The sequence below is a fragment of the Chaetura pelagica genome, unplaced genomic scaffold (assembly GCF_000747805.2).
Source record: "Chaetura pelagica isolate M959 unplaced genomic scaffold, ChaPel_1.0 scaffold868, whole genome shotgun sequence".
NCBI lineage: Eukaryota > Metazoa > Chordata > Aves > Apodiformes > Apodidae > Chaetura > Chaetura pelagica.
The window spans coordinates 20463-35672 of NW_009954178.1; the positions used below are offsets into that span (position 1 = coordinate 20463).

Genomic DNA, 15210 nt, shown 5'->3' on the forward strand with positions numbered 1-15210 from the left:
CTCTAACCTAACTGTCCCCTCTTCCAGTTTTCAGCCATTCCCCCTGGTCTTCTTGCTCCATGCCCTTGTAAAAAGTATTTTAATGGGATGGCAGCACAGATTCCTAGGATGTGAAGCACACAGGGGTGATGCTGGTGGTGAGAGGATGGACAGGGGACAGGGTGGGCAGGAGGAGGTGTGTGCTCAGGATGTCCTCTGCAGCAGCTGTGTGTCTCCTGGTGGCTCTGGGTGAGCACAGATGGGGTCCCTGTCTAGCACAAGGGCTTCCAGCTGGTGGGCACATCTGTCAGGAAGCATTTTCTGGTGGGTGCCATGGGCTGTGTCTGGAGGCAGCCCTTGTCCTGCAGGGTGTCCCTCAGCCTGAGCAGGCATCTTGCCTACCCAGATGGAAGCAGGAGCAGTTTGTACCCTCCTCTGCCTCTGCTCAGGGGTCTTGCTGAAGCTGCTGCTCGTGGCTTGGACGTGCATGTGCTTTGGATGGCCAGGTCCAAAGAGTTGTGTTCAGTGGAGTTAAATCTATCACCAGTGGTGTCCCCGGGGCTCAGTGCTGGGGCTGCTCCTCTTTAACATCTTCACTGATGTCTTGGATGCAGGGATAGAGTAAGTTTGCAGATGACATTAAGCTGGGTGGGAGTGTTGGTCTGCTTGAGGGCAGGGAAGCTCTTCAGAGGGACCTGGACAGGCTGGATCAATGGGCCAAGGCCAATGGGATGAGGTTCAATGAGGCCAAATGTTGGGTCCTGCACTTTGGCTGCAGCAACCCCTGGCAGTGCTACAGGCTTGGGCAGGAGTGGCTGGAGAGCTGCCCAGCTGAGGGACCTGGGGGTGTTCATGGACAGGGGGCTGAACATGAGCCAGCAATGTGCCCAGGTGGTCAAGAAGGCCAATGGCCTCCTGGCCTGCATCAGGAATAGTGTGACCAGCAGGAGCAGGGAGGTGATGGTCCCTCTGTTCAGCCTTGGTGGGGCTGCACCTTGAGCACTGGGTGCAGTTGAGGGCACCATCATGTAGGAAGGATATTGAGGTGCTGGAGAGGGTGCAGAGAAGGGCAACGAGGCTGGTGAGGGGTCTGGATAATAGATCTTATGAGGAGAGTCTGAGGGAGCTGGGGCTGTTCAGCCTGGAGAAGAGGAGGCTGAGGGGAGACCTCATTGCTCTGTACAGCTCCCTGAGAGGAGGTTGTGGTGAGGTGGGTGTTGGGCTCCTCTCCCTGGTCACCAGTGATGGGGCAAGAGGAGAAGGGGTCAAGCTGCTCCAGGGGAGGTTCAGATTGGATATTAGGAAAAATTTCTTCCCAGAAAGAGTGGTGAGGCCTTGGAACAGGCTGCCCAGGGAGGTGGTGGAGTCACCATCCCTGGAGGTGTTCAGAAAAGGGTAGATGTGGTGCTGAGGGAGCTGGTTCAGTGGTTGGGGGTTATAGTGTGGGTGGTTGGACCTGATGATCTGGAAGGGCCCTTCCAACCTTGGTGATGCTATGATTCTTTTCCAGGGTAAATTCACACTCCTACTGGACACCAGAACAGATGGCAGCTTCCTGGTGCACCATTTCCTCTCCTTCTACCTCCGAGGTGGGTCTGCAGCAGGACTCTGCAAGGACTCTGCCCTCTGGGAGGCTCTTCCAGCATGAGGTGCTGCTGCGTGAGCAGAGCCTGGTTTTGCAGAGCATGAGCCACCCTTGGATTAGCACAAAGCTCTCTGGGCAGGATTTATGGATCCCAGTCCTGACTTGTTTCTGGGACCAGCTCAGCCCCCCTGGGTACATCCTGTCATGACTCTGCACCTGGTTTCATCAGCAGTGAACACAGTCACACAGGCACCAGGCACTGAGGTGTTGGCTGCAGTTTCTTCACTAGTTGTGTGTTCTGTAACGTAATTAAAAATAGCAGTGCCAGCCAACAAATAGATAAGCTGGTGGTGAGTAAAGATACAAAGAGCCTGGTGAGCTGCTTAATTGCTTTTCTGCTCACAGCTTCATTGGTGAGGAGCCTGCCAGGCCCTGTGGGGCAGGCACTGGCCTCGTGGCCTCCTCCAGCTTCCAGATTTGGTCAGGATGTACCTCTTGGGCTTGAATCTTAGCTCTTGTGCAGGTGTGGGCCTGAGGGCCTCCTGCCCCCTTAGCCACCCCTTCCCCCAGCTGTGGCTTCACTCTACTTAAAAAAAATGTTTTAACTTACTGGAACTAAGTGAAACTGCAGGAAAGCCTGTTATGGGATTACTGGGATTATTGATGGATCTCCAGGCAGGTGTTCCTGCTGTCACCTTCTGTCACCTGGATGCCAGTTCCTGTGTCTGTAGCACCCTCACATTTTCCAAGTACCCACTTGGTGCTCAAAACCTTTGGAAGCTCCTGAGGGGTCAGTGAAGCCTCAACAGGGGCCACTTGAAATCCATGTCCTGGAGAAACAAATACAACTTGTGCTCATGCCCACACCATGAGACCAGGTTGTCACATGCCAGGTTTTCCAAAATCATATTTTAATGAGGTGTTTTTTTGTCCAATGTCCTTGTTCTGTGTGTTTTTTCAGTCAAGGCCACTTGCCCTGCAAGAGCCAGAGCAGGGATTTTGGGCCCATCCGTGGCAGGCTCAGCCATTGCCCTCCTTGCAGCAAACAGGAGAGCCCAGGACAGGATGGCACAAGACAGAAAGTGGGCCTCCTACTGTATTTTTATGTAATCTTTTTCTTTTTAAGCTGACTAACATTTTCCCTCATGGGAAATTCCTGTAGAAAGGTGAAAATTGAAAGCCCAGCCACGAGCAAGTGAGGGGCTGCCTCGACCTGTCTCACTTCAAGGCCTTTCTGGGTGGATTTGCAGCCTGGCTGCTGTGACTTATGGGCTGGGATGGTGCAGAATTTGAAATGACAACATGTATTTTTGTCTTTCTCCCCCAGCTGGCTGCAAGGTTTGCTTCGTGGCCCTGCTCCAGTCCTTCAGCCACTACAACATCGTGGCACAGAAGCTGGTAGGTCCTGGTGTAGGTTAATGATTACAGGTCCAGGTAGTTTCTGTTGGGTGGAAAGGAATGAGAACAGGGACTTGCATGTGAGCAAATGTCTCCAGATCTTGATGGGGCCAGTCAGGATTGGTGGTCCTGTGGCAGGGGATGGAAGCTGGAGAAAGGGATGTGAAACAGGGCAAGAACTTGGCTGTGAGGCTGCCTGTGAGGGCCTCACCCTGCTCTGCCCTGGAGAGCTGAGCAGCTGCTGGCTTCCTTTGTGCTCAAAAATGTTTTCTGGAGATCAGCATTCCCCAGGCAGGCCCAGGCTGGTAGATGTAGCTTTATTAGTGCTCTGTGGAGAAAAGTGCTGTGGTGTCAGTGTCCCTGTGGGCTCTGTGTACACCTGCAGGGTGCAGTGGCTGGATGGCACAGGAGGTGACATTGTCCTATTGTTGTGATGAAGTGCTTTGGGCTGAACCATCTGTAGTTTCAGAAGGACACTGCTTCCTTTGGCCCCTGGGCCAAGCCATCAGTTTGAGCCATCTGAGGAGCCTCAAGTGCTGCCTACATTCTCATGGATCTCCTTCCTGTGGTGAGTCAGGGAAGGATTCTGTGTACCCTGAAACCAGGAGATGGAGAAACAAAGAGACAGAGTCATGCCCAGTGTCAGCAAGTCAGGCTGAGCTCTGGCTTTACACTCCTGGCTTGTTGTACAATGCTCAGACATGAAATGCTCCAGTTGGGAGATCCAGGTGACCTCCCAGGGCTTGCCTTGGTCCTCCCTTCCTTGGTTCTGCTGGAAGTCCCTGCAGTGCTGCTGCACTGAAGACTTTCAGGTGCTGAAGAACCAGGCATTGCAATCACAGTGTGTTCCCCACTCTAAATGTGGGCTGAGTTTTGTACAGTAGAGTTGGAAGGGACCTCTGGAGATCATCTAGTCCAGCCCTGTGCTAGAGCAGGATCCCCTACAGCAGATCCCACAGGAACGTGTCCAGGTGGGTTTGGAATGTCTCCAGAGGAGGACACTCCACAGCCCCTCTGGGCAGCCTGTTTTGGTGCTTGCTGAACAGCTATTTTATTTACTACTCAGTTTTTACCTTTTAAAAGGAGATCAGGGGTCTGAGAGCTCAGCCCTAAGTTAAACAAAACAGGCTGAGCAAAAGAAGCATCTCAGTGTGGAGCTTCACCTCACAGGCAGGTGCTCAATATGGGTTTTCCCTGCAGAGAGGATGGATTTTTCCTGCAAAGATTCCCTCTGAGCAAACCAACCTCTGCCAGCACCAGATCTTTCTGACCTTCATGTTGCAGAGAGGAAGAAATCCTGGGTGGGGGGGAGGACACACACTTGCTGAGTGGGACAGGAAAAGGGGCACAGCAACCAGAGGGTCACCTGGTAACTCTGGGATTTTTGCCTGCTCTAAAAGCAGAATTTGTTGGTGTGTTTCCCAGTGTGGTGAAATCCCCTGTGTGCTTTTAATAGGTGCTGTTGTCATCTCCCTGTGGGAGAGGCTGAGCAGGGAGAGGGTGCAGGGATCAGCTGGAGCACAAGTGTGATGCAAATCCAACCCGTTTGCTGCCTGGTGTTTCAACAAAAAGGTTCCTGGCACGAAGGGTGGAGGTCAGAAGAACAATAGCTTGGAAGAGATAAGAAGAACAATAGCTTGGAAGAGATAAGAAGAACAATAGCTTGCCCAAGGGGGGCTGAGGGAGGTGGCTCCATGGCAGCTGTCCCTGTCCCTGTGTCAAGTTTGAGTCAGTCAGACCAGAACTTCACAGGTTCCCTGGGTGGTTGGTTGCTGTGAATTCTTCTGAAGCTCTGAGGAGCTGGAGGTTTAACATCAGTTATTTCTGTCTGTCCCGAGTAAGATTCTGTCTGTGCTTTGGTCCTTCTTTGCCTGAATGAGGCTCTGGGAAGGTGGGTGTTAGCAGAGTAGTCCCACTCTTGGACTTGCTGGGGAGTTTGCTGCTGATCTGGAGACCAGCTGGGACATCACTCACGTGGCTGCAGCAAACCCTGACCTTGGGCAGCAGCCTGAGCTGGGTCCTGCTGCAGTGGGCTGAGCTGTGGGCTCCACCAAACCACCAGCTGCTCCTTCCCCATCTCTTCTTCCTCAGAGTTGAGCTCCAGACCAGCTGCCTGGCTCTGTGCTGGCCAGGAGAGTTGCAGGCAAACAGGCTGATGCTCCAGGGAAAAAATGGGAAGACCCTGGCCCATGGGTGGCCACCTGCCTTATGTTGTCCCATCCACAGGTTAAAACTCCATGGACAATCATTCCCAGCAGAAGATGATGCACTTGGGAAGGACTGCAGTTAGAGCTTCAGAACTGAGTGATGCTCCAGTTCCTGCTGGGAATGGGGTGGTCCTAGAGCCAGGGTTGTATTACACATGTAATATATCTCAGTAATATTTTGTGGATCTGATCCTTGTAGCACCTGCTGTGAGGTGATAACACTGAATCTTTACACATTTGAAGCTCTCCTTACCTTACATCCTGCTTCCCCACAGTATTTCCAGTTCCTCCCAGTCCAGAACCAGTTCCTGAAGTGTTGGCTAAAGGCAGTGATGCATTTTTGCTCACAGGGAACAGCTTCCCAGGGTTTCTGCAATACTGGCTCCACTCTTGGCCTTTTCTGCAAATCCTGCCCTTTCCATGAGGATCTGCACTGAATTTTAAGGACAGTTGATGTTCTTTGTCCTGACCTTGTGGAGAACGTGCTGGGCCATAGCAAGGCCAATGGCACCAGGGCAGCTGGCCAGGCTGGCTGGTGTCCCCCCCCTCAGCTCTACAATGTTTGCTTAGTTTTAAAGGAAAAAAAAAATAAATCTGTCCCCATTTGCTCTCCCTCTTGCCTGCTCCCCTGCTGAGGTCACAGACCAGAGGACATCCCCTGGTCACCTCTGTTGTGCTGGAGAAGTGACCTTGGCCAGGTGCTGGATCCCCAGTGGTCACACTTTGTGCTGCAGCTGCTTTTGCTCCGGGGTGGCTGCTGCCTCAGCCCCCATTCCTGACCTCCTGCCAACAGCTTTCCCTCAGGGAATGGCAGGTGACAAATGGCAGGTTTGGTTTGAAGGGACATCAGCTGGTGGGCCACCATGCTGCACAACTGGCAGCATCCTGGATGCAGGAGAACATCTGTGCTCCCTTGGCAGCTCCAGTGGTGTCCAGCTGCTGTTTCAGGAATGTTTCTGGGCTTGATGGATCTGGGCTTGATGGATACCACCTCGAATAGCCAAATCCCTCCACCTGCTGCCCACACCAGCCTCTGCTGGGCTTGGGGCTGGTGGGAGGGATGGCAGGGGGACCAAAGGGCTCTGTAAGAGTCTCATGCATGGGAATTACTCCTCCTGGCTTTCCTGGGAGAAGGGGAAAAGGGAGCAGACAATGGGGATTAGATGAGGCAAGAGCTGCAACACTTGTTGATTAGTGCTGTTGATGGAGAGGATGCTTGAAAACAAAAGGGATGGGTCCAAAGGTGCTGGTGCCTTGCCTGAGGCTCTCCATCCCAGAGTTCCCATGGCAGGTGGGACCAATTCCTTCCAGAAGCATGTGTGGAAGACCAGGGAAAAGAAGGGCAAGCTCAGGGCTGATTTAAAGCAGGACCTGAGGGGGGCACGTGCCTTCATCCCAGCCCTGGCTTGTTCAGGGATCCCTGGCCATGATGGAAGATGTTTCCTCCAACCTGTTGTTTTCCAGCTGCTATAGACAATGTTTTCTGGCAGCAGCCCTGAGGAGTGGATCTCTCCCTCCCATTCCAGCTGGGAGAAAAAGCACTGGAAATCCTGTCTTTCAGTAGCACAGAAGAGTGGCACCTGGTGAGCCTTTCAGGCTTCATCTTCCTGGAAGGGACTTTTTCCTTATCTACTTGGACCTTCCCTCTGGAGGTCCTTGTGTGGAAATGCCCAGCTCCCAGAGCCCCTGGGCCCTTGTGGGGATTGTCTCATTGACCTAGTGCTTCAGATGTGGCTTTAGAATATTTTACTTAAGGAAAACGGGGTGTGAATTGTTGGCACTTGCATTTTGATGGCAGAGTAACTGGAAGGTAAAGCAGGTAAAGTACAGGGATAGAAAGCAGGAGGCAGAAACAGAGTGACAGAGTGGTGGGGGTTGAAAGGGACCTCTGGAGATCATCCAGTCCAACCCCCTGCTAGGGCTGAATCACCCACAGCAGATCCCACAGGAACACATGCAGATGGGATAGAAATGTCTCCAGAGAAGGAGAGATGGCTTTGCTGCAGTTCTGTCTCCTGTGAGCAAAGCAAGTGTGGTGGCTCTTGGGGGTGTCCTGAGGGCCAGGGAATGCCTGGAGAACCTCCAAGGCCTTTTCAAGCAGAGGTGTTGGGCCAGTGCCAAGCACAGTGCTCTGTTCAGTCCTCCAGGTCCCAGGGGAAGAGCTGCTACCAGCCTTCCCCTTGCTGGGGGACTCAAACACTCTGCTCCCGTGTCCTGCAGCTCCCGACACGATTGCTCAGGAAATCAGCAAAAATCTGTCTTTTCTGAGAAGCTTAAAACATGCCCAGTCAAAACCACCAGTGCTGCTGGGGTTTCTGCTCCAGCATTCAGGCAGCCAGTCCTGGCTCTGGCTCCTGCCTGTGGGTCTCACCTCTATTCCTGACCAGTCCTGCTCAGCCCCCCTCTCTGCAGGCTGCATCCCCAAAGGATGCCTTCTCCCAGGGGATATGGGAACTGCTTTCTTAGGATCCTTGTTTCTGGTTCCTGGCTCACCAGTTCTGCCAGTCTTGGGTGGAGCTAAACCTTCCTGAACTCCTTGCAAACCATTTATCTCTCCATCTTGCCCACCTACCTTGTGTTGCACAACAGTCCTACTTCAGGGTGCCCAGACGCTGCGAAGCTCGGGGTTAATGCTCCTGGGTTCCATTTGGAGACATCATAGTCCTGTTGGGAAGTGTGGGAAGTACTCCACACTGGAGAGCCCAGCAAATATGCACTTCTTTAGGGTTTGGAGCAGCCTGGTCTGTTGGGAGGTGTCCCTGCTCATGGCAGGGAGATTGGAACATGATGGTCTTGAAGGTCCCTTCCAACCTTCACCATTCCATGGTTCTGTGATCCCCTGTGCAAGGCTCACTGAGGCACTGACTTTCTTAGCACATCTAGAAAAGACTTGGTACAAATCAGCTGTGGATCCCCTGGGTTCTGTGTGCACCCTTCCTCCAAGGCTGCTCACTCCAGAACATGTTTCCCTCTCTCCCTCAGGGAGTCAGTCTGACAGCTGCCAAGGAACGGGGACAGCTTGTCTTCTTGGAAGGCCTCAAGTCCTGCCTTGACCTCTTGTTCACAGAGGAGGAGCAGCCAGGACAGCCCCATCCTCTCCAGTTTATGAGGTGAGCCTGAGTGGTTGGTGGTTCTGCTGGGGCTCAGCATGGACTGGTTTCCCCCTCATGGTCCATGCCTGAGACCTGGCTCCCTTTGGGCTTCCCCCTTAGGCCCCAAGGGCTCTGTAGCTGGACAGCAAGTGAAGGGAGCTGCCAGCACCATGCATGCTGCTGTGATTGTCCTGCTCTGTCACTCTCTGCTGCTCACAGAGGGATCTGTGCAGGGCTCACTGAGGCACTGACTTTCTTAGCACATCTAGAAAAGACTTGGTACAAATCAGCTGTGGATCCCCTGGGTTCTGTGTGCACCCTTCCTCCAAGGCTGCTCACTCCAGAACATGTTTCCCTCTCTCCCTCAGGGAGTCAGTCTGACAGCTGCCAAGGAACGGGGACAGCTTGTCTTCTTGGAAGGCCTCAAGTCCTGCCTTGACCTCTTGTTCACAGAGGAGGAGCAGCCAGGACAGCCCCATCCTCTCCAGTTTATGAGGTGAGCCTGAGTGGTTGGTGGTTCTGCTGGGGCTCAGCATGGACTGGTTTCCCCCTCATGGTCCATGCCTGAGACCTGGCTCCCTTTGGGCTTCCCCCTTAGGCCCCAAGGGCTCTGTAGCTGGACAGCAAGTGAAGGGAGCTGCCAGCACCATGCATGCTGCTGTGATTGTCCTGCTCTGTCACTCTCTGCTGCTCACAGAGGGATTCTGTTACCCTTCTCCAGCATTTTGGGGCAATTTCTACCTCCATCTCCATTGCCAAGCACATTGTAGGTCTAGAGACGATTGATTTCAGCCCTCAACAGGTTTGTGTCAAATAAAACTCCATCTAAGTAGTTTTATTCATTTAAAAAAACAACTATTTTGAGTTTTATTCTCATCCAAGAGAACCATGATGGATTTACTTTTTATGCCCACTTTACTTTTTCCATGTCCCTAATGATTTGATAGGAAAATAATAAAAATCCCTCTGCAGGACTGGGTTCAGCTCTGGAGTCCCCAACACAAGAAGGTCATGGAGCTCCTGGAGAGAATCCAGAGGAGGCCCCGGAGATGCTGGGAGGGCTGGAGCAGCTCTGGAGCCAGGCTGGGAGAGTTGGGGTGTTGAGCCTGGAGAAGAGAAGGCTCTAGGGAGACCTGAGAGCAGCTTCCAGTGCCTGAAGGGGCTCCAGGAAAGCTGGGGAGGGGCTTGGGACAAGGGAGCAGAGGAGCTCTGGCTGTAGGGAAGTGCAGGACAGTGACTGTCCCAGCCTTGGGGACAGCAGGGATGGCACAGGCTGGCTCTCCCCACCCTGGGTCAGTGGGTGAGGGGGGTGGGACACACAACACTGTGTGTGGGCCAAGCCCCTTGAGATCTCCCCCTTCTTCTCTTCCAGTGACAGCTCCTCCAACCTCAGAGCCCTGTTTGACTTTGTCCGGGCGTCCCTGGCTCCCTCTGGCAGCAGCTCCTGGCAGGGCCCTGTGCTGCTGGTGGATGATCTGAGTGTCCTGCTCAGCCTGGGTGCTGCTCCTGTGGCCGTGCTGGACTTCATCCACTACTGCAGGGTGGTGGTGTGCTCCCAGCTGAAGGTACTGCTCCCTCTGGGAATGCCACGGGCACAAAGGAGTCTCTGCAGCATAGCCTGGCTTCCTTTTCTCTTCCACCTCGGTGTGATGAGGATTTGCCAGGCCTTGGCTGTCCAAGAGTTTCAAATCATTGCTCTAGAGCCACTCTTGGGGGGTTGTGTTACTCCCTGGAGGACCTTTGCAACTGGTTTCCCAGGAGGTGCTGCCCAGAGGCCTCTCTCTGTCCCTGATGAGTGAGTAGGGATTTGAGGTCTAAAATATTCTTAAAGCTCCTGGCTCTCCAGAGCTCTCTACTTGCATCCATATTTTTGTGTGGGTGGGAGGGCAGGGAAGGAAATGGGGAATGAAGGTGGTGAGGGGCTGCTCCACATAGCACTTGTAAAGATCCCCCAGCTGTGTGCTGATGTCCCAGGGCACTGCAGCCAAAAAATCATCCCAGTCACATCTAGCCTTTCCTGCTTCCAGGGCAGCATCCCCCACCCAGGCCACTTCCCTCTCAGCAGGTTTTGTTACCCTGCACAGGGTGTTTGTGCTGGAAGTGCTGCCAGGGGCTGTTCTGCTTGCTGAGAATCTTTACCTCCAAAACAGCTAAACAAGATGATAAATCCTATTAACACATTTCTATTTCTGTCTAAGGTGTTCCCAAAGCTTTACATTTTAATTGATTGGGAATTTCATGCGATTTGAAGTCCTTGGTGACCTGCACAGGCTGAGGCTCCTGGGCTGTGCTTTGTGCTGGGATGTGTCAGGGAGCTCTTGGCTTCCTGTGGGAGCTGTGAGGGTGGGAGAGTGGCAGCTCTGGCTGCAGCTCTTCAGCCACTTCTTTCTTTAGCTACTGGGAGTTCCTGCAGAGCTGCCATGGGCATGGCCTGACAGACTGGTTTAACCAGCCAGCTGTCTTCTCACAAAGGCCTGATGTATTTTTAGGCTGCATGTTACCTGTCTGTGTGTGTATATACACACAGAACATGCACAGAGCTGGTGGGGATTTCTGTGTGTGTCTGCTGTTTGTTTTGCCCAGGGAAGCTGCCCCATCCCTAGAGGTGTTCAGGGGCAGGTTGGATGGGGCTTGGAGCAGCCTGGAATGGTGGGAGGTGTCCTGGCTCATAGCTGGGAGGTTGGAACTAGATGATCTTTAAGGTCCCTTCCAACCTTCACCATTCCATGATTTTCCCAGCTCAGGACCAGCTGCCATGCTGGGGGATGCCTGAGTAGCTGAGTTAGCCAGGTTTTTGTGCCAGCTCCTGTGGCTGTCTCCCCTTCCCTGCCCTGAGAGGATTAGGAATCAGGGGCTCACCTGCTGCTCTCGTCCCAGGGGAACATCGTGGTGCTGGTTCACAGCAATGAGGGTTCAGAAGACGAGGAGAACAAGCTGGTTGTGAACTCCCTGTGTCATCACAGTGACCTGATCCTGTGGGTCGAGGGGCTGGCCACTGGTTTCTGCAAGGATGTTCATGGGCAGGTAAGGCACAGGACAGCATGGAGAGGTGGCACCTGTTAATGTCACAGACAAAACTGCCTGTAGGCCAGGGGGGAGACACGTGCTCCATCTGTCCCTGTGAGGTGGCTCAGGACTGATCTGCAGCCTGGCTGAGGACTAACAAGCAGGCTTGCTGTTGTCACCAGGACCTTCAGGAGCCTTAGGCTCTTATGGCTGTGACTCTGCTTCTGTGGGGACATTCAGGGACATCTTGTCACCCCATTCCCCATTCCATTCCTGGAAGCTGGAGGAGGTTTATACAGCAGTGCAGGTTGTCCCCTGCCCCAGGGTGATGGCAGAGGAATATCTAGTTAGAATCACAGGCTGGTTTGGGTTGGAAGGGACCGTAGAGATTGTACAGTCCCACCCCCTGCCATGGGCAGGGACACCTCCCACCAGCCCAGGCTGCTCCAAACCCCATCCAACCCCCCCTTCAACACCCCCAGGGATGGGGCAGCCACAGCTTCTCTGGGCAGCCTGGGCCAGAGTCTCCCCACCCTTCTAGTGAAGAATTTCTCAATCTCCCCTCTTCCAGCCTGAAACCATTCCCCCTCAGACTATCCCTACAAGTTCCTGAGAAGCTTCCCCAAAATGTCCCATTGGTGGATCCCAGCCTGGCTTGGGGTGATCTCTGGGCTGGGGGAGCAGCTGGGTCACCAGGGCCTGGTGCTGCCTGGTCTCTTGCACCAAGGGGCTGGTTCCTTCCCTGCAGGCCAGCAAGGGATGAGGAGGGAGGGTGCTGTGACGTGATCCTCCCAAAGGGAAGATATTCCTGTTCCTTTCCCTTTGCAGATTAAAATAATCAGGAGATTGTCCTTGGAGCTGAAGGCAGAGCAGGATCAAGTCCAGATCTACCAGTATAAGATCCAGGACAGGAATGTCACCTTTTTTGCTCCGGGGCTGTCGACTGCTGTCCTGTGACCCTGTGACCCTGGGACACCATGACACTGCTGGCTGCTTCAGCAGCACAGCCAACCCAGCCAGGAGGGAAGCTTCAACTCGTGTGGAGCTGCCTGCCAAGGAGGGGATTAGCCCATCCAGAGCTTGCTTTGTCCTCCCACCCCATTCCCAACGTACCCAGGCCAAGAGGAAGAGCAAAAACTTGCCCGAATGGCCCTTGGAGCGTGTAACTACAAGCAGGGGCTCCCCAGGGCCAGGTGTGCCCCACCTTCCAGCACGCAGGGCAGAGCCAGGCAGGAGGGATCACCCCACCCTCCTGCTGGCACTCCCCGAGGAGATGGAGCAGGTGGAGCCAGGGCTGGTCCTGGTGCAAACCCTGCCCTCCTGGCAGCCCGGCACTGAAGAGATTTGCTCAACTCCTGAGTCGCATCGAATGGAAATAAATGTGTCTGCCCCTCCCCTGCCTGGGGTAAGGCCTGGCTTGGTTGATCCCTTGCTTTGGTTTGGTTTTTTTCCCCTTTTCGTGGGAAGCCCCTGTGTCTGTTCAGTGTGTGACTTCCCAGGCTCATCCTTGGCCTTGAGGGATGGACACACAAGCCTCTGTCCCAGGCACTGCTCCTGTTGGCAGATCATCACCAGCACTTACTGGAGCATTCCTGGGGGCCAATAATCCCTCTAATCCCATCTAATGTTAATTAATGTGGGTACAGTGAGGAAGTAGCTATGGAGCTGTATACAGGAAAAGCTCCCCATAGGCTGGGCCCAGAAATGAGGCTGGGTGAGGAGGTGGGTTTGGGTTCCTCTCACACCACACGGACACGAGGATGGTCCTGGGAGCAGAGTGCAGACCTGGAGGTCTCCTGGTAGGTGCTTTGGCTGCAGTGGGAGATAAAGAACACCCCACATGCTTGTGAGAGACCAGAGCAACCTGCCAGGATCTGTGCAGCTCCAGAGCCAGCGTTATGATGCCAGCAGTGGGATGTGTTCCTGCTTTTTCTGTGGGGAAACACTGTGTGTTGGGAATGATCCCTTTTGGTTTGAGTCTGGGGAGCCCTGGCACACTTGGGGGGCTGTGGCTGCTTATCACTAGCAGCCCAGGGAGACTGGGCAGGCTCGGGATTAATCTGGGTGCTGAGGGAATCTGGAGGGGGAACAAGGCCCCAGGAGTGCTTTGGGATCACTCGACCCCACTATGGACAGAACCCACGGGTCTCTGTGCTGCCAAGGACCACACTGTCTCTCCAGCCTCCTTGCTTCTCATTTTCCCAACTTCCAGGCTTGGGTTGAGCCAGCTGGGCTTCACCCAGACCTCTGTGGAGGCAGAGCTGGGACATCACCATGGTTGGGGGTCCCGAGTGCCCCCAAGCTGTGCATGGAGCCTGGGGTCCTGGGGGAGGTTCCTGGTGGGGCCTGGCCTTGGTCCTGCTGCTGGTGGGGACCAAGCACTGTACCCTGCCCTGGCAGAGGCAGGCTGGGGGCTTGGTCTCCTTCCCATGTCACACAGACTCAGGTTGATGCCTGATGTACCTTGTTGGGGTAAAAAAGGTGGTTTTTGGCCACCAGCCATGCAAGTGGGGCTCCTTCCCATGTCACACAGAGACTCAGGCTGACGCCTGATGTACCTTGTTGGGGTAAAAAAGGTGGTTTTTGGCCACCAGCCATGCAAGTGGCAGAGCCCAGAGCTGCTGCTCCTGGCCTGGGGTGGTGGCAGAGCCTGGGGACAATGCCTGGGGACAATCTGCAAAAGGAGGAGATGACCCTTAGGGAAGGGAGCTCCTGGTTCCAGTTGCTGCAGGCACCAAAGCTGCTTAAAATGCCCCTGTGATGGGCATATCACTGTGTAATTGACATAATACCTGTGGGATGAGCTTCCCCTTGGAACAGATCCCTGCTCATCATCCCTGCTCTGAGCCTCTGCCTCCCTCCTCCCACACCAGTGACTGTGAGACATGGCTGGTGGCTTTTGCCTGGCCCTTTCTGTGCTCTGCTGATTCCTGCAGCCAAGCAAGACACCAAGAAGCTGCCCTGGACTCAGAGCCAGTGTGGGGAGCAGCACCTTGACCCCACTGTCCCCATGCAGGGGGACATTTTCCCAGGATCCAAGCCCTTCCAAAGGAGCTGCTCTGCCTGTGCTGTGAGGGCTGGGACAGGCAGCACCTGGGAAGTGCCTCCTGGAGAAGGGGAGATGAAGCCTGGGATGTCTCCTGGTTCACAGATCAAGCCAAGTGTTTCCTCCATCTCTGCCTGACATCCCAAGCTGGCATCAGGACCTGAGTGCTGGAGGTTGATCTGCTGAGCCAAGGCCACCCAGCACGGCCATGACCAGACCAGGACCTTGCTGTGGAGCTGACACTGCAGGAAGGGGGTGTAGAACATGGAGATTAGGAGGCAGGCAATGGCAGGGCAGGGTGGCCTTGGGCAGGGTTGGCCAACATGTGCGTGCTGGGGGCCACTGTGCCTGCAGCTCTTTGATTGCAAGCCAGAGCTTGTGCAATCTGCCCCTCCACCCATAAAGCAGGTGGGACTTGGCCCCCTGTCCCTGCTCTTCGTTCCCTTGGCCTTGGTGGGAGCAGCCCAGGGCCCTGAGTGGGTCTCCTGGGAGATGGGGGGGATGTGATGGTATCAGGCAGGGCTGCCTTTCTCCCTATTTCTGCTCCTTTCCTGCTTCTTGGAACTTGTTCTGAAGTCCTGCAAGGGCAAGGCCCTGCACAATGGCTGGTGCAATTCGCAGCACAAATCCAGGTTGGGTGGAGACTGGAAGGAGAGCAGCCCTGAGGAGAAGGATTTGGGGGTGATGATGGATGAGCTCAGTATGAGATGGCACTGGAGCCCAGAAATTCAGTGTCACAGGCTGTGTCACCTGCAGGATGACAAGGAGAGCCAGGGAGGGGATTGTCCCCTCTGCTCTGCTGAGACCCCCCTGCAGGGCTGGGAACAGCTCTGGGGTCCCCAGCACAGGAAGGACGTTGAGCTGCTGGAGAGAGGCCAGAGGAGGCCCCGGAGATGC

General features: G+C 54.5%; 1 protein-coding gene across 1 annotated transcript; it reads left to right on the forward strand.

Moving 5' to 3' along the window:
* Positions 1-385: 385 nt before the first annotated feature.
* ELP6 (elongator acetyltransferase complex subunit 6) lies at positions 386-12233 on the forward strand. The gene is made up of 7 exons (XM_010002850.1): positions 386-419; positions 1476-1568; positions 2892-2962; positions 8152-8279; positions 9634-9826; positions 11139-11285; positions 12096-12233. The coding sequence occupies exons 1-7, from the start codon at positions 386-388 to the stop codon at positions 12222-12224; spliced, it is 795 nt and encodes a 264-aa protein (XP_010001152.1). The 3' UTR covers positions 12225-12233.
* The last annotated feature ends 2977 nt before the right edge of the window (positions 12234-15210 follow it).